This window comes from Centrocercus urophasianus, unplaced genomic scaffold (genome assembly GCF_019232065.1).
Source record: "Centrocercus urophasianus isolate 14NV4802_14NV808 unplaced genomic scaffold, USGS_Curo_1.0 seq_2, whole genome shotgun sequence".
Classification (NCBI taxonomy): domain Eukaryota; kingdom Metazoa; phylum Chordata; class Aves; order Galliformes; family Phasianidae; genus Centrocercus; species Centrocercus urophasianus.
The window spans coordinates 7,527,839-7,547,270 of NW_024884755.1; the positions used below are offsets into that span (position 1 = coordinate 7,527,839).

The following is a 19,432-nucleotide window of genomic DNA, read 5'->3' on the forward strand; positions in this document are numbered from 1 at the left end:
ACCCTCCAATTTATTTTCTTTTTAAAACATGGAAGTCTAGTGCAAACTGGTATCATGGTTTAATTCCTTTCCACTTAGATGTCCACTTAGTTTATTACAAAACAATTACTTACATCCTCATGACCATAAGTGCAGGCTAAATGAAGTGGAGTATTCCCATTATTGTCCTGAACATCAGTACTTGCCTTATAGTGCAATAAGAGAAGCTTAGAAGAAAAATAAAAGCAGACATATAAATAACTTAAAAATTAATACAGAAACAATTGTTACTCTGTATATTCCTTTAGGTTTCTAGTATGATGAAACGCTTCATGAAGAACTGTCTGTCCCTCCTGCTTCCAATACTAACAGTCCCTTTTGGCATTACAGTATTTCTTTTTCTCCCTAATCCAAGAAACAAATAAAGCTGCTGGTTACATATTCAGATTTGTCCTTGAAAAAATGAATCATTTACTGCAGCAACACTGCAATACAGATATCACACAATCATTTACCCCGCACATTAGCGGTCTATAGTGGTGAAGAGATAGAATTGTTTAGGCCATGGTAACTCAAGGATTTCACATATACAAAATTCAAATACACAACATAGGCAGTCTATCCTAAACACAATTTGAAGAAATTTTATTAATCCCAATGACTGCAATGGCTCTTTTGTCCTAGCCAAGAGCAAAAAGTTAACAGGTTGTCCACTGATACTACATATCAGAGATTTGTATTAATCAAATGGGTTAATTCTCAGGCATTCACAGCTGTCAATTACTTGGTTATTATGAACAGCAGAAAACCTCCCAGTAAAGAAAAACATAAAATATAAAAATAAAAATGCTGAAAGATCCTCAATTCTGACAGCACGTACATGTCTTGAAAAACCTTCTGAGAAGACCTAAATGACTGTAACAGTAGAACAGCTTACTAAGAGTCAGATATCTATTATTTAGGTTAAGTACTTGCTTTTATTTCTAATTAAGCCTTTTAGTGCTTACTGTAACGTTTTGATATCCCTTCTGACAGGCAAGGTGAAGTGGAGTTGAACCGTGGTAATCTGTAGCATTGACAATGGCTCCTTTGGCTATTAGTAAATCCACTAATGATGTTTGCCCTTGGAAAATACACAGTCATTAGAAAAGAGAAGTAACTTTCCTAAAGAACATTGCTACTTTTCACATTCAAACATGATAACCTCCATTTCTGCATGCTATCCTTCTACATGCTGTATATTTACTTCCCACTGGGTATTTTCTGTTGTAAGTTACACGTGGTCAAGACTCTGCAAAAAAAACACCAGTTAAGAGCAAGTTTTGTATTCTGAGTAAGAAAATAAAGCTGTCACACAAACCTTTCCTATGTTAGGACTCAAGATAATAATAAAAGAATGAAGCTGGTTAAAAAAGGAAGCACGAAGAAAATTAATTCAACTTCTAAAAAATTGAAGATCAATGGTACAGTGAACGTTACAAGACAGAATATGGTACAGGATCTACCATGTACAGCCAGCTACAGGAGAAAGAAATTATTAATTTCTCAATCTGCAAGTTCTTTAAAAACACAACTGGCTTCTGATGAAATTGTAACTTTTTTCACAACTGAAGAATGAACCATGGGAGGTAAAAGTAAACCGCTGGCAAACAAACAATAACCTGCCCATAAAAAACTTAAAAGAGCTTAAAAGAAAATGCAGCAACTTCAGCATAGACTGAGATTACAGTTCTCATAGCTAAAAACACTTCAACATTAAATTCACTGTATAGTGAAAGTTGGAAAAGATCTTAACAGGAAAAAGCAGAACATAAGAAGGTGAAAACATTAGCAAAGAAAACCAATGAGACTCACCACAAATAGCAGCTATATGGAGTGGCGTATATCCCCGGTCATCTCGGGAAAATGCAGTGACAATTGAAGGATCATTCAGTTTCCTATAAAACACAGTGGTTTAAAAGCAGCTCAATTACCTATGCAGCAGGGTTAATGACGAGATGAAGAGAGAGAAACCGCCAAGGCTGAAAGAAACTGATGCTGGGACTCCTTATCCTTTAACTTCTCGCGCTAGTCTATCCAGTCTTTTAGGTCTTCTGAGAGTGTTTTTGTCCATGATGTGTAAGTTTTGCTCAAGAGAAGAAACATTTCACATCACACTTACCAAAAGATATACAGCCTCCATCACAAAATCTGCCTGGATCCAAGGCATTCAGTACCCTAATATTTCTTCTGCTGTTTCAAATTACATGAACATAAGCTCTCTATTATATCCTGAAGTGCTACCAACATCCTAAAGTAAATCTTAGATCAACACTTCTTACATAGCTTTTCCTGCATTTGCAGAGATAAAAAGTGCTTACCCAGAAACTAGCTTCTCACATTTGTCACAGTAACAGAGCGGATGACACATTTTTTGTACAGTGTCCTTATCACTGTCACCTTGACTTAGTAATCGCTCCACTTCCTCCTGATTACCTGAAGCAATATGCTACAAAAAGCCAAGAGAAGAAATAGGATGAGGAACTGATGTGAAAAGCCATCCTCACAAAAATTTAGAAAAACAATTTACCAAAGCACAAAAACAAAGAAACTGATCATGAATGACACATACTCAACCGGTAGAAAGCAGAAATGAACAATGTCACAGAACAAAACCCTTTAATGGGCATTCAGCATTAAAAATTATCTGTTCTTGGCTTACCTCGCTTTCTATTAAAAAAAATTAAAACAATTAGACTCAGTCACAAAATTGAGCTGCTCTGTGCAAAACCATTTCTATAAAATTACTACGTCTCTAGCCATAAGCAGCAAACACATATAATCAGAAGCTCTGTTTTGTTTCCTTGTTCAAGGAAAATTCTTCTAGAACAGTTAGAGATAAGCACATAACATGAAGTAGCTATCAGGTGACTATGTTTAAGTTATTTCAGCAATCTCTTAAATTTTAAGCACTAAAGGTAGTGAGACACAAGCAATTACTAGCATTACATACTTGCTTTAAATGGACTGATCAATACCAATAGCAGTAGCATTTCATTGTTGTCTGAGTCCATATTTCTTAAGCACCAGAATTCATACAGTCATATTAACTTGGTAACATTTCAGCACAAAAACACAAACATACTTTTATCAGCTACTAAAACACATTTTGCAGAACAAATATAATTAACGCTGTGTCACATTTCAGAAAATCGCACAAAGGACAGCATATAAATATGAAATAAGTACATATGTAGTTCTGCCAATAAAGTTACCTTAAATAAGCAATCTGTTGGAGTAGTAGACATCTGGGATAAAAAGTTCATCCTTTGTTTTAAAAGCAACTTGTCATACAGCCTGTCAGATTCCTGAAGACAAAATACGTAAATAAATTTCCAAAATACTCATTTACAAGTAAAAATTACAAGTTACGGCCAGTAAAAAATTCAGATTTTCTTGAAATTTCATCAAGTCCCAAAATCAACACCTCTCTTGCAATGCTGCCTAAAAAAATCCTCTGTTGTTAAAGCCAATAAGGTTAGAAACATCTGAGAAGTCTACAGAGATGAAGGTTCAGTATTGTATTTCACAGTATGTTATCTACAGAACTTTTTTCAATACTTCAAACGTTGACGTTTTAGAATGGATAAATAATCCAAGACTGCAGTAGAAACCGAGCAGCTGCAACCTGGATGTGGATCTGTTCTCCATCACAATATTAAAACCTCCTTCCTAAAACACATGGTATCTTTGTAAACTCAGTAGTCAGTCAGTCTGTACAATCTTAACATGTCTACATGGTCATTTGGTTGTATGTTTATAAGATCACCCTTCCTAACACCGTAGCTAATTTAACTGACAGCTTTTAAAGCCTCAACTATTTGGGAAGGCATGCTGTGTTCAGCTATTTATGCCATTTGTTTTGCTTTTTCTATAATAACAGAAGAAAAACTGTTAGCTTGGATTTCACCTTGTTAAGAACAAAAAGTTGTTGGCTGATGTGAAATTATTTTCATTGGTTTTGAATTTAGAGACATACAGTTTTTCAAATCTAGGCACTTCAGCTAAAGATACCCATGTCCATCTTCTCAGAATAATAGAAGTACGTGAGCACTGATCGCCTTGGATAGATTCTTACCTGTGATCAGAAATAATTCCGTTTAAAAAAAAAATTGATCAAAATCTTTATTAGCTATGAAAAATTTTAAAGCTTTAATACTCAAATCACTGAAGAATTTCATTAGCTGCTTGCATGCTTTGTATTTTATAGAGAATCTCAAAAAGCAGCTAAACTTAGCATAGCTTTAATACTGTCCCTTTCATGGTGCGTTTTACATGAAAAGCATTTCAAATATGGAAAAAAACAAGGAGCTATTTAAGACAGTAACCCTTATGTGAAGAGATATGTCTGTCATTTTATTACATGAGTAAGGAAGAAGTCCATTACAGATGAAGCTACATATTTATAAATAAGAACTTGAAAAAAAGCAATGGCATAAGAATCAGGAATTGGTTGAAATACCAAAATAAGTCCTTCAAAGACAAAATTGCTTGTAGCAACTTAACTTCCACTCCAATAATTAAAATAAAGCTTTGCTTAGAGTGGGAGCTCTAAGCTCAGCTGTTTCTAAGCTTTATTTAACCTACAACCAAACATTAATGATGTTTTTATCTGATGCGATTCTTTATACAAAGAGATGCATGCACCCAAAGAGGTTGCTCTATACAGCAACCTATCCAGAATAATTCCACCAATAACCATTTACAGCTTGTGAAAACTTTCTCTCCCTCTTCAACCCACTCCCTGAACCTTATTTACCTCAGCTTGTGTTAGAAACTTCCCTACCTGCCCTCCTATATGCACTTCTTCAGTTCCAACTTCAGGGCCACCTACAGCTCTTTCCATTCAAGAGTCTAAATTCTACCTATTTTCTTGTGCACAGCTTCAAGAAAGTCCCTGTTTCATACCCACCTTCAACTCTCTAAATTGGGTCTTACCATGCAGTAGCTGTACACAGGAATTTAACAAGGGTCCAACACTTATTAGACTAGAACCCCATTAAACAAGTTTGACCAGCACCAGAAACAAAATGTAGTCCTTCACACTATCAGTTGCATGTTTCTGTCCTCCTTTTGACCCACACTGAAAGTGTCTCTCCAAGGCTTGCATGATCTTTAGCAAAGAACTGGGTAAGTTTTTCTTAAGTGCAATTTTCTTTCTGACATTGAAGATGATATACCATTATCCCACAGGGTACATTAGCTCCCTGTGGAGTTCTCCTTCTGTAGTTGGTTTCATTAGGGATTGGACAAGAGCATTAGTCAGCCATCAGAAACGCCATCTGAAGCCAACTATAAAATTAAACATAGCCACATGAGGAGCTGCAATGAAGGCCCAGGGCACAGCAATGTTCTTGCTCAGAGCCTGAAACCTTTCAAGCACAATCTGGAAATAGAAGCCATGGGACATCAATCTGACAACTGCTGCTTTTAAGCAGAAAGCAGATCTCCTTTAACACAGAATAAAGGAAATACCTAAACTGCTAGGTTTCTGAAGAGAACGGAATTGTCAGAAGTTTCTTTTATGTTCATCCATCTCCTTACTTTCTTTTTCAGTTCCCATGGTGGGGCTATCTGCTACAACAAAGAAGCAGAAACTAGGTGTATCACCTTTCCTTTCTACCTGCAGTAGGGATGATGGTCTTTCCTTTTAAACTGTGCTAGAGACCATGGGGTGACTCATTTCCTTGTCTTCAAGACTCCTGTTCGCCCCCCTCATCTAGTATGCTGACTGCTGTGATAGGAGGTGTGGAGAATTCCTGTTGCTTGCTCATACACACAAGAGAAAAGGCAGAAAGCAGGGAACTTGCAGTTCAAGTCTGGAGATGATCCAGCTGAGATATGGAAGAAAGCTTGCTCTTCTGAACACTGTATACTGGTGCAGACACTTAAGTTGCATAGGATTGCCCCCATACAGACTGAGATGTAGTTCATCTTTCAAGACAAGCTCCCAGATAAATAAGTACAATATCTTACTGGCAGTGACACTTACCAGGAAGTTATAATCACTAAGGGCAATTCCAGTTCATAAAAAAGGAAAGCTAGCCTTAGCTGTGTAAGAAGAGATAGAAGCAGGCACTTAATCAGAAACAGTTTTTATTTTCTTCAACTTGCTGATATTTTTGTGGAAGATAATTCCACTTTGGCCTCAGTTCTCCTTCTAGACCATTAGCACTGCTATTTTTGTATTAATTATTAATGTTAGCCAAGTGACTGCAGGAAGCAAAATTGACTGGCAAGTTGTTTTCCTTTTAAACTAACATTTTTATTCTTTTTTTCCTTAACAATTTGAAACAACACTGCAAACATGTAGTACCATAATTTCTTTACACATAAAAAGGAAGTGGGTTTTTTTGTGTACAAAACCAACACATGCATGACAAATTCATGGAGAGAATAACAAAAAACAAAGCCACAAATAGCAAAATGACTAAAATGATAGTTAAGTGTTTAAGATTGTGCCCCAGGTTGTCCCATTCCAAGCCCTGCACACTGAACCATTAGTATGGCTCCTGCAATTACATTCCAGTACTCTGCAGTTGGACAGACTGAGACACATCAAATTCATTCCAGTTCTGAGTTAGCTACTTTTGATTTCTATAACAGTGCATGAAAAAAAACCATTTTGCAATAGTAGACTTATTTTCTTTTGAGCAGAAGATTCAAGATTGAATATCTTTAATAAGCTAGAAAGTTTTCAGAGCACAAAAGTTTCTAAAGTCACATCAATATCATCCTGGATCCCCAAAGAGATTAGACCTGATTGACAGAAGGTCTAGCTGCAACAGATCCACAAACTTCTAGTCCCTGTGTTAGAAATCCTGAGAAACAAATTTGACCTTCAAGCACTATCTAATATGATACAGTCCTGCACTCCCACTAAATTATCAACTTTGTGTAATGGAGTTATGTGCACCTCAAACACTTTTATTTTTAAAGAACTTCAACTGCAGTGTAATGTAAAATTATCCAGTAAATCTTCATTCTGCTAGCTAAGCTTTTTAAAATTTCAAGAAAAATGTGTTTAAGTTCAAGCTATGCCTACTATAATGTACTGCATTGCTTTCACAACCACAACAGAATGAAGACAGAAAGTATTAAAAACTTTCTTAAAATTCAGCTCTTGAAGAAAAAAAAAAAAAAAAAAAAAAAAAAAAAAAAAGGATGTCATTGTTCCTAGTTATAATGAAGAGACGCATTTACTTCAGATTTACCTACTCCTTCAAGTGTACAGTGAGCATGTGTTGCTACAGGACTGGCACTTCATTCTAACATTTTAGCTTCTGCTTCAGGCACAGCTGCCTCCTAACCTTCGAAGGGTGAAAAATGAACTTGTTAGCTCTTTGCTTCTTCTGATTGGATTTACCACAACAGTACATAGCTGTGCACCCTTATCAAAATCACATTTGACAGACTTTAAGAGTAGCTTACTGTTGATCTGTCAGAGAGGTTGCCTTGTCGTATGTATTCTATTGCAGCCTCAATTGAGGTTAGACAGTATCCCAATTCATCCTTCACCGAACTGCAGAGCCTGAAGTTCTTGATGTAACTCAAGTTGGCCATCCTGAAATAAAGTTAAAACCATGAATCATTAAAGTTGACACCAACATGTCATACTTTAATATCACGGGTCATTTCAGACAATCCAGGCAGATATTACACGTGAGTTAAGAAAAACTTCTAGAAAGATTGGTAGGCTGGCATTATCATAGCTGTTATGAGCTTTGCAGAAGGATCTTAACACTTCAGTTCTTCATCATGAGATACAAAGTTAAAAACTAGATATAATAAATATGAAGGACAAGGTAAGGACAGCAGTAAGAAATAAGGTCTCACAAGTTTCAAGCATCATAAGTACCACATTAAATAAATAGCATCTGATATTTGGGATATACCAACCCTACTGTCCAGATAAACCTGAAAGGTTTATACATACCTTTCCCAACAGATGAAATAACCATAAGAGCATATGCTAGCAAGCAACTAAGCATTCAAATCACATTTCTCCATATAACATATCTCAAGCATCTAGAAACTGCATAAAGTTTTGCAGTTCCAATGCAAATGTGGATGAACCAGCACTAAGTCCACACCAAACATGCAGATCCAGTAAATGGAAGATTCCCCCATGACAACAGATTTCCTGATTTGGAATCAAAACAAACAACACTTGAATTCTGAGTAAGTCCTGAATTCTGTCACATCTTTGCTGTTTATCTGACTAGTTTTCTGTATCACATTACCCCTCTTAGACTTTGGGTAGGCTATTACTAGAAACATTTGACCCCACTGCACCATTATATACAATATGATAGAGCTTTGTACAGCCAAAGTAGTTACATACCAGTTTGGGATTTCTGTTTTTACAAGTAAATACAGCAAGACAGAGAGTAGATCATCTGCACACATGGTTTCCATGTTAACTAAAAGAAAGAATTTATATCTGATATTAGTAATCTCACAGTTCAAACCAAAACTAAATGCCTATAAATGTAGCTCTGCCTTTTAAGACTAATGGTCAGCTCTCTCAATTGACTAGTAACCAATGCAATCTTTTGAAAGTATGTTCTCAATCTCTCTCTAAAAATAGACTCCCAGAAGCCAAAAAAACAAATACAGCTGCAATATTTAATTAGTATTCCCTCCTTCTTCACTGGAGAAGTCAGAACAGTGGCTTGAAGGTGAACACTGTCCATTGACATGCTTTTTCATATCTAAAGGGCCATCCAGGAGAAAGAAAGTGATGCTGTGAAGTAAGCAGTATTCTAGTGCACCACTTTGTTTGTCTATTGGTAGGATCTTCCCTTTCCAAGCTACATAAAATAAGAATCAGACCAACAGGTCTGTACTTTCCTATCTCAGAATCAACAGTGGCACTCTCAGTGCAGTATAAGGTTTGCCTGACCCTGCCCCCCCACACTGCATTTTGCAGTGATACGTCTGTATATTTCTGATTTCAAGATTATCACAGAGCACAGACAAGAATAAGCCAACAGCAACCTTCAGTGTTTTAAATGGATGACATTTTTTTCCCTACCTGAGAAAGTCCTAGATTACATAAGCCTGTCACATGCTCTAGCTAAAACATACAGTTAATCAAGTACTTCAGCTCACTCTTATCATAAAGCGAAGTGCTCATGTTGCAATCATTTTATTTAGATATCTGCAGACTTGAATGTACTTGCTTAACGCACAAGACCAATTCAAACAGGTGTTTGTATACCACAGTGCATAGATGTTAAAAAAAAAAAAATAAATAATCTCAGAGCTTTATTTTAAGTCACTGTTTACTGACCTCTTTGGCTAGGAGACTGCATAATAATTTGTACCACTTTTCGTAGACAGAGTAACTTCTGTTGAGGGGAAGTACATTTGTTCAGCTGACTCAGTTCTCGCTTCGCACGTGGTATATTAAAACTACAAAATAATTTGAAAGAAATTGTCAACATGCACCAGAGCTTCTGTGCAGGATGCCCAAAATCCAAGTCTGAACTTATCCAGAGCTGAAATGAAGAATGGTATTAACTCATTTCTATCTCTACCCTACACTTGCATTTCTGTGCCTTGTAGATGGAATGGGAGGCATAAAACCCCAAAAGTAAAGAAGTTCAATGAAACAACTGCCTTAAAATGATACAATTTTTCTATCTCAAAGGAATGAAGCATAATAAAAACTTACTGTTGCCTGAAGGATAACTTTTTGGCCTGCCAGAAAGCTATTTGAGATAGGATCTCAGTGACTGCTCAAAAACTAACACTCACCTAAACTCGGGTTTTACTCCAATGTCTTTTTGCTGGAGCTCTTGAAGGCTTCTCGTGATTTTGTTAAAAGCAGCATCCTAATCATAAGAAAGGTAATAAGTGTTTAAAGTGCATTGGATTAACGTAATTGATCTTCAGCAATCAAACAAACTTACCTCACTTGCCTCAATAGTCCCCACATATTTAAAGACTAGATCATAAATAGCATGGTGGACATACATCTGTTGGAAAAAAAAAAGCAAACAGTAACTTAGACATGAAAGGAAAGGAAAAGCTAAAATTGCTTGCCAATTGTCTTCCTTCATTTCAGATGCTTACTTCAACTGCTTGTTTAATCAGATTCATCTGCTCCTCCTGCTTCGCAAGCATCTTCTAAAAAAGGAACAGCCACATAAAGAGCAAGAGAGTTAAATGATTTATTGCTTAAGTAAAGCTACATACTATGTATTTAGTGATGTGTTTACCAAGTGTGAATCTCTCAGAAGATGCTGGAGACATTTGGTATAAAGTGCACTGACAGAATCCTAGAAGGGAAAAGAAAAAGTAGATCTGGGTTAATGATATGAAGCAACAAAGCATAAAAGAGCAAAGAAAGGAGAGCTTCTCTGACTTAGAAGCATACAGTATCAACAAAAGCAAAGTAAGATCTTTAGCTAAAAGCTGCATTTACATAACAGTCAAGATGCAGTCATTCACAGTTACAAATTCTTTTCTCCCTACCTACCTTCCTCCCTGGACTATTCTGACATAGAACATCTTAACAGGAAAAGATATCCAAAGCAGTGAAGTAAATTATGTTTAGTAAATTAATCATCAAGCAGCAAGATACTGACTATGTAATGGCGGAGGCTTTTCCGTTCGTGCTCTTTAAATGTTCGGTAGAAAGATCCTATGTATTTATCAAATCTCTCACAGTGCCTTCCCAAGAATTCTCTAACATCTTCAATATTTTTCAGAGAATAAAGATTTGATGAAGCTGTAGATTCACCTAAAAATGAAACCTAAGAGTTAACACATTGAATGCACATGCACAGTAAAGCTCTTTCTTGTTCCAGATATCAAGCCAACTTGTGTATAATGAAACATTAATTCAGCTTACTGTGCTTCTAAACAAAGGTGTTGCTTTCAATTATGAAAAGATATTGCAGTTAAATAGTCACACTTAAAGCCAGCTCTCTTGCCTTTTATGTCAAGTATCTGTTTGGAATAGCTAAAAACTGATTCTGCATGCTCCTTTCCTCTGGGGTAATTTATTGCTGCTCATAACTTGAGCGTGAGACAGGCATGAAATTTAAGAAAAGCATATTACAGTACTGAGTGCAGGAAGATAGTGTGCTCTAAACAAGCTGTAAAAAATAAAACACCCACATCCTGAACTTCTACATAGTCTATTTAATAGCCTATTATTATAGGCACCCTTTCTTCTGAATGAGGGCAAAGTTGCATCAAGAAAATGTTGAACCAAATCCACTTTTCTTCTAAATAATACAGTCTGATCCCTTGTCTCAAATTCATATACTTATATATAGCTTTTCCAAGAAAATTTCTCTAGGCAAGGCCTTCATCTGCACTCAAAAGGCAACTAATAACAGGCTCAGATCTTATTCATTTCAAATTACTTAGAAATTACAAGTCACCTCACTTCTGAAAGTCACCTCACTTCTGCTGTATAACTAACAATAGCTAAAAGCTGAAGAATACAGTTTGAGTCTTTATGTATTTCAGCTATTTTATTTCCAGCATAATGTCCACACTACTCACAGTACTATTTTCACATTTGCCCAGTACCATTTTGTCATTTGTTTACATTCTTACTTGTTTAAAAAGATGGGATGCTTTTAATTCAGAAAAAGCATACATGTCAAGTAGCTTCAGTTACTTACTTGGTACAAAATTTCATAAGGAAATTCTGTTACATTCACAGCTTGAGTAGCAGCCTTGGAAAGATCATTCTAGCCTCATCAAGAGGCTCTTCCAATATTAGGAAAAAAAGAATACATTAAATGAAATATGACAGATTACCTCCAAGTGAGCTGCTATGTAGCTATGCTACACAGCCTTTAAACACTAATGAAGTCACTATGAATCTACCACAACCCAACTTTGTACATCCATGGTGCATCTGAAGACAGGTGTGATTAAAGAGATTAAATTCTACCTTTAAACAGCCAACACTGACACTGAACTTTGCTAAAAAAAAAAAAAAAAAAAAAAAAAAAAAAAAAAAAAAAAAAAAAAACAAAACAAAACACCAAGCAGTATCAAGTACTCCATAATTCTTTACCATGGAGACTGGGACACAAGTCTTATAAAAATAAAGTTTGGCTGGCACCAACTTCATGCTTTTACAGCAACATACTAACATCCACACCACCATATCAGTAAATGCTGAGAGCTTCAGTCAACTCGGCACTTTTCAGAATGAATAAAGCACATTAAATAAAGATAATGATTTGCTTGTGTGCAAACAAGGCCAACTGTTATCACTGCAATACCTACTTGAGCTTTCTGTTTTTTCCAGTGGATGAGCTATGCACAAAATACTAAAGCTCTCTTCTTTTTCATTGTAAAATGTTTCCTCAAAAAGAACAGGGACCGAGAGATGATCGTCAAAACCAGTTCCTAAGATGACAAGATTTCCTTGTATGAAGATCTCCTGGGGAAAAAAAAAAAGTGGAAAATTTCCAAAAAAAACACAATTACCCTGACTTCTGCATTGCATAGTTACATCTCCAGGGAAAAAAGAGAATCTTGCAATATGGAAAAATCACAGACTCCATATTTTTCATATTCTAATGCTGTGTAGGCTGAAACAGGGATTCCTGCAGTTTACAACAGCTAGCTGAATCTTGCTTTTACTCACGTTCCTTACAAGCCCCCTACTAAAGAAGCTTTGGAGAATATCTGAAACCAAGTAACTATTTGCAAGCTTTCAAGCACTTTTAGCAAAAGGGAATTAAAAAAAAAAAAAAGCAATTTATATTTGTTGTCTAGAGTTCTGCTTAGTAAGACATCATCCAACCTGGACATGTTTCTCATGCTCAGCTTTATCTCCTAAAGAATTCCTGTGTGAACACCTACAGTAGGAATACCTCAATGACTGCCTGCAAATAGGTGCAAAATCTCAGAATATATTGCAAAAATGGCAAGCAGAAAAGAAAAAAATTCATCTTAAACCTATGCAGCATTAGCATTGGTTATAATGGCCTTGCATTAGTTACTAAATCAGGCCTCAGATACTACTCAGTATTATCTTAATTGTCTTAACCCTTGATGAACTTGCATCTGCATACAATACAGGCAGCATGAAATCTAAAGATGCAGTTAAGTGAAAATGGCCCTTACACCAGGCAACAAGATTCCTAACAGCAAGAAATGCAGAGAACCCATTTACACAGTCAAAAATTCCATAACTAAAAAACACAGATAAGCTTGGCAGTTACTTCACTGAACTAGTAAACTGAAAATCGGAGTCAGAGGCATCTAAATAGGACAACCATTCGAGTCTATACCAAACAGTTTTCACTAGAAAGCAACATATCCTGGAGAACAGAGTCTTAAATGAGTGACACTTATTTTGGCAGTTAGTGCTAACTCTTTGCTCGCTCCTGTCACCACCCTTAGTTCAGCTGGTTACCGACTGCAGGAGTCATTTACCAGTGTCCCCAAGATACCAAAACGGAAATACCTTTCCATTTAAGGTCTGAAAATTTTCTTCTAGTGGCTTCAGTACATAAGATTCAAACTGGCAGTTGGAAAGACAGTTGCTTGAAAGGCTTCCTTTGCATGGAACTAATACCTAAAATAGAGTTAGATCACAATTTGGAGATAAATACAATAAAACACCAGTTAAATTCTGATTGCTTTTGCCTTTCATACTACAATAGATTGGCAGATAAAGACAAATTCTTGACTAGTAAGCAAGACTCATTTTAATATCTGTTTACACAATGTTAATCTAATTTTCAATTTGTTCTGATGTCAAGAAGCTCAAACTTCTACTGTTAATCCAAAGGAATTTTGGAGTTTCTTCTTTTAATTAAGTTATTCTCCATTCAGACTATATTTTCTCAAAGCAAGTTCAGTCATTTGGAGTAAAGCAGTGGATGAGCACTTTCAAGTTACAGTAAATCACTATTCAGTGAGGAAAAATTATGACCAAAGTGTGAGATCTCATTCAATACCAGGAACTCTATACACACTGAAAATACATTTCATTGTCAAGAAATAGCATCTTCAAATTGCTTCTGCTCTTAAAATGACATCCCTCCTTCTCCAGAAGCAGCAGTACAACTCAATATGAATACTTTCATCCTGGAAATGTAGAGTTGCTCCTTTAACAGCTCCAGAACCACCAGTATAAGAGATCAGACTTAAGAACAGAAAGAAAATTTTAAATGTCCCTGAGTTCCAGAAATATTTGACAGATTCTTGCCTTCACAAGCAGCATTCAACTCCTCATTGATTCTCCAATAATCCTCTGAGACTGTACAGATATTTACTAAACTTGAATATATACAGATATTTCTTTAAAGATATGCTTTTAATCCCACATAAGATCACAGAGATATCAATACATACTAGAAGCCAGCAAGTTCACGCAAGCGTGCAGTACAGTTAATGCAAAGAATTAAGGATAAGATTAAGGTAAGGATGCCAATGACATTAGGCGTTAGAATACAGAAATGCTAAAATCTGTTCACTAATCGTATCACTATCTTAAGTAATAGAAAGAACCCTGTCCAATTAAAGTTCAATTTTATAATCCAATAGAAATAAGCTGAGTTTAATGGAATCTCCACACACTTAATTTCATATCAACACTTACAGCAAGATACTCAAACTGGAAGTTTTACAGAATTGCAGTTTTTTGTTCTAACTCATTTTAATGTCTTTGATTTGCTATATAAAATTGTCAAAAATAAGTGATTGTCCACCAGGGATTTCAAGAAGCCAATCCTAATTTAAATCACAAGTGCAAGAATATACAACTAGTTGGTATCAAAGAAAATAAGTTTCCTGTGAAGGTTAGAAGTTATCACTTCCATCTGTTACTACTGTGCAGTTACCAAGAGATCCATGTTTGCAGACAAAACATTTTGCAGGCTTGTACTGATCTTCATGAGTCTTAGGAAGCCTGGAATTTAAATAAAAATTTGCTGCTATTTAATAAGTTATTTTAGAATACACTTATTTATACTTACAATACCATGGAGTTCTGCAACTTTGCTGCAGAGATCAGGACGTCGCTTCTGAATGGCCAAATAAAAGGGATTTTTCAAAAGGTCTTCATCATACATAGCCATATGGACTTCAGATACCCAAAGGAGATTTTCTAGAAAACATATGGAGAATGGTTAAAGCATAGTACATGTATCTGTGAATGTACAATATTGCAAAATACCAAAGGGGCAAAAAAGAAAGAAGTAGCTTCAGATATTGGATGTGAGCTGTCAATGTCATGCTTAATTAACTAGAAATTAAATGTAGTCACACAAAAGTTACTCAGAAAGAACTATGTGCAAACAAAACAACACATTTCCTGTTACACATGTACCCTCATAAGGTCTCCTTTGCCCTTTAAGTGCATGATCTGCTGGGGAAAAAAAATAATGGAAGAAGATAGGTATTAAGATCTACATTATAACCACTCTGATAGACAAGCTAAGGTCTAACACAAAACAGAAGATTGAAATTAAAAGCTTCTTCACAGCAGATTCTACAATGCTTCAGGACATTGATGCTTTCACAGTAAGCTCAGCTAAGTGACAATTACTGACCCACACATCAGTGAGACACTCAGACAATGTAACAGGAATCCTTGTGTAATGTAATCCCCAACTTTCCAGGGAAAGTTTCAGGAAAGGTACAAGAAGCAGGTATGTATAACCAAGTCATAATTAAAAAGACACCAATGAAATCCAATATTTGTGGTAACCTCTACTTCCATTAAAAAGGTGTCAATCATCTGAAGTCAGACTGACAACATCTGGAAAAAAGCAAGCAGAAAAGCTACCAGAGACAGAAATCCAACTGCTAGACAGTGGAGAGTTACCACAAGGTGCATCACAGGGAAAAGAGGATTTCCAGAGACACTAAACTCTCAGTTAAAAAGGCCTCTGTACTTTTAAATCTCTAGACACAAGGACATGAAAAACCCTAATATGACCCTTCTAGACTAACTTCAGCATTGTTTCATTCAGAAGAACAAAGGTTAATAAGTTTACAAGGGCTTAATTAAGTAGACTGTCATATCTTTTCCCCTCATTCAGATTCCTCAAGGAAACTAGAAACATAAGTCACATTATTCCTCCTGCAATTTCATCTATATGTACCAGGAAAAGGTAAGAAGAGCAGCAGAAGTTCAATTTGAACCAAGCCATCCTTACACAATCAGCATTTCCAGGTTGGAAATGCCCATGTCGGGATGGGGCTCTGGGCAGCCTGGTCTAGTTTAGAATATGGAGGTTAGTATCCTAACTTTTACTCAGCACATCACTTGCTCAGTGTGAGCTTCTGATGCTTATCATGTAGTACTTGAAATTCTGAGCTACAGTAGTGCTGTACTGGTGCCACAAACACATCCTTCTCCACAGACTGGCAAAGAGACATGAAACCGCTATGTTACAGTATAAAAGGATGGAAAAATACATTCCCAATTTGCACAGATTTTTAAACAGTCCTTTAATTTCAGCTATGCTGTTAACTGATCTATTGTCTGTTACCTGATCTATGTATTATCTGGTCCTTCCTTATAATTAAGCATAAAGAGAACTCACAAACACAATCAATTAAGCCTGAAAGCCATTCCCACTATAAAGTTATCAGCAGTTTCTTGCAGCCTGGATTGCCTCTGCATGAGCCACTCAAGACAACTAAGGCAGTGGCAGGTAACTGTCTCCAGCAGTTTTTTCTCATGAAGCTCCAGATAAAACAGTTCATCCACTTCCCAAAAGGACGAAAAATAATATCTATTATGAAAGGACATCAATTTGGCTGTGCCAGCACTAAGACAGGACTTACCAAGCAGGACTAATTACCTATTAACTGCCTATGAACAGCCAGCTAAGCATTAATTCCAGTAAGATCTTAAATGACTTAGAGCTCACAGTTCAAACATGTTTCAACATCAACTTATTAGATAGAAGGCAAATGTCATAGAGGGCTGTATGAACACATGCAGCAAGCAAAATCATCAGCCACAGCAAAGCTTATTTTGGAGCCCCATATTCCTTTTTGGGTGCTACTCTTCAGGGAAGATGAAATTGACTGACGAATCTTAAGTGAGAAAGGCAGAAAAGGAGGATGTAGGACATAGTGCAGTGCAGTGATACTAGTTAAGGTAAAGAAACTGCATGAGATAAGTAAGAAAATCCCCCAGATGTACCAAAGTCTCAGCAAGGGCATTTTGTTCCACATCTCTAGAAGAAGAAACAGGCCTCAGCTTAGGTAAAGAGAGTCAGGTTACAGATCAGGAACAACTTAAATAAAAAAAAAAAAAAAAAAAAAAAAAAGATAACCACATGTTTTAGATCACTTGTCAAAGCTATCAAGTCTCCAATATTGTAAATCTTTAAGAACCTGTTAGACAAACCTCTACTAGAAGTGATACAGATCCAGCCTTCTAGCCTCACTAGATTATACGATCTCTCAGGACAGTTTCCAAAACAAGCTTCTACTGAAGTAGATGGCCCACCAAAGCATCTTCACCTGCCTTTTCGTTTGTGAATCCACGTTCACTATCCAGTCAACTGATAGATGAGAATGCTGTGACTCTCCACACAGTATGTAAGAAAGTATTAGGATGCCAGGTGCTGGGCAGTGGTGAGATGAGCCAAGAGCACATCGACACAAGAAGGCAACTAAGCATCAGACTGCAGAGACAAAAACGCAGTGCACTTGTGTTTCTAATTGCTATATTATCCCTTTTTCAGCTTAATGAATCTAAGTCCAAAGAATTTTTTCCCATAGTAGAAAAGAAAAGGAAGAACACATTCCACAGACCTCCTTTCTCCAGAGACCTGCATCTCAAAGAAGTGAGCTCTGCCTACAGGAAATTAACAATATTTAATACCCTAGCAAAACAGATAGAAGGGATGTATTGGAGGGGAAAAGCCCCCTAGAAAACCTTAGCTTATGAAATTTGCTGTTGGACTGATGCAGCTCTTAACTCATTGCCTTCACGTAATTAAAAAAAAAAATCAGGGTACTGTAAGAACTGTTTCAGTTAACAGATCAACCCACTAAGCTTGAAACAACAACCTACAGATCTGGTTCATGCGTTACCACACAGAGCCAGGCATTTTGCTTACTACAGAACTACTGACTGCAGCAATAATTCATGCTTCTTAAGTTCAAAAAAAGTGACAAGAATCTGCATTAATTCTAGCATTTTAGCTACTGTAGTACAACTCAGATGCTGTCAACATGCTAAAACCCTAATAAGGAAGCTTTAACTTTTAGTTCACGGAAGAGTTTGCCACTCACCTTGAGCAGAAGCAGGCTGAAGACTCTAATCTGCTAGCTGGGCACATAAAGCTGCAACCAAGTCCCTGCACAGCAGGAAGTAGCAACCAGTAGTCAAATGAGTACTGTTTTGAGAATGGATTCTCAATTTCCTTCTCTTTTCTCAACACCTTTCTCTTAGCCCTGCATCTGCACACTGCTCCATTAGTGGATGGCTACCATATCTGATTAATGTGTGGGCATGCAAAAGAAAGAATGAAATGTTCATTACATTAACTGAAGCAGTTAATCAACTACATTTGCCCAGACAAATGGGGATGTTTTGGCCATGTAGTATTAGTAACTACAACAAAGCCAAGTCCTTCACACTACGCTTCTACAAATCAAGTCTAAGAAAACTGAAGAATACATTAAAGATCCCCCAAATTTTGTCTCAAGCATTTTTGAGACAAGTCAATTTCTTTCCATCTCAAAAGTTAAGTGCATCTGAACATAACAGCTAATGCACTGCAGTAATTCTAAGAATGCATTAGAATATTCCATTGAGAATTTGTTGGCAGAACACAACATCCAACTTTAATCTAATGGAACTAAAGGGGCAGGTGGTGGAGTTATTCCTCTAGTTGCACCTCAGACAGCTTTAGATTTACTAACATTACACAAGCAGGAAAAAGCACAAAGTCACGTAAGTATTGAATAGTGCTGGTAACATGTAACTGAAAGCCCATTAAAAATTTTCATAAGCCACATTCACCGAGTTTATTAAATTCCATTATGCTAAGCTGTAAAGCAACACGTAAGTACTACTTTCAAAATGTTAAAATGGAATTACTTAGCTTCATGCCTGTAAACACAGAAATAGCTCTGATTGCTGGAAGAACAGAAGCCAGCTCATCAGAGAATCCAATAAGCATTTTGTTACCCTGTACAAAAAAAAAACCCCACCAACATAATCATACCCTTAGAACAGCCAAGTCCTTTGTAGATTAAGAACAGAGTGATAGTTCTAATGACACATCTTGCACCAGGAACAGCTGAAGTGAAAAGCCATGCAATAGAATCCAAGCACGTCAGTTTTTTCCAAAGGAGTGGAAACCAAGTCCTATGACCTTTGGTACTGAAAGCAATAAGCAGGATTTAGCTATGAAAGTTTTTGTCATAAGATTTTCCTTTAGAGATACTGAAA

At 36.5% G+C, this 19,432-nt stretch overlaps 1 protein-coding gene across 8 annotated transcripts in view; it reads right to left on the reverse strand.

Moving 5' to 3' along the window:
* Positions 1 to 19,432, reverse strand: part of ANKRD27 (ankyrin repeat domain 27) — a 45,224-nt gene that overhangs the window by 20,191 nt on the left and 5,601 nt on the right. For all 8 annotated transcript variants that reach the window (XR_006169359.1, XR_006169361.1, XR_006169360.1 and 5 more), the window contains exons 2-17: positions 14,985 to 15,115; positions 13,469 to 13,579; positions 12,280 to 12,436; positions 10,614 to 10,768; positions 10,245 to 10,304; positions 10,099 to 10,152; positions 9,936 to 10,001; positions 9,781 to 9,857; positions 9,314 to 9,435; positions 8,363 to 8,441; positions 7,450 to 7,582; positions 3,234 to 3,326; positions 2,340 to 2,467; positions 1,834 to 1,916; positions 987 to 1,102; positions 114 to 206 (exon numbers count right to left, since the gene is read on the reverse strand). Coding sequence is in view for 5 of the 8 variants with exons in the window: in XM_042821781.1 (XP_042677715.1) it covers positions 114 to 206; positions 987 to 1,102; positions 1,834 to 1,916; positions 2,340 to 2,467; positions 3,234 to 3,326; positions 7,450 to 7,582; positions 8,363 to 8,441; positions 9,314 to 9,435; positions 9,781 to 9,857; positions 9,936 to 10,001; positions 10,099 to 10,152; positions 10,245 to 10,304; positions 10,614 to 10,768; positions 12,280 to 12,436; positions 13,469 to 13,579; positions 14,985 to 15,086 (1,629 nt within the window). In the remaining 3 variants the exon portion in view is untranslated. The remainder of the gene's footprint in view (positions 1 to 113; positions 207 to 986; positions 1,103 to 1,833; positions 1,917 to 2,339; positions 2,468 to 3,233; positions 3,327 to 7,449; positions 7,583 to 8,362; positions 8,442 to 9,313; positions 9,436 to 9,780; positions 9,858 to 9,935; positions 10,002 to 10,098; positions 10,153 to 10,244; positions 10,305 to 10,613; positions 10,769 to 12,279; positions 12,437 to 13,468; positions 13,580 to 14,984; positions 15,116 to 19,432) is intronic.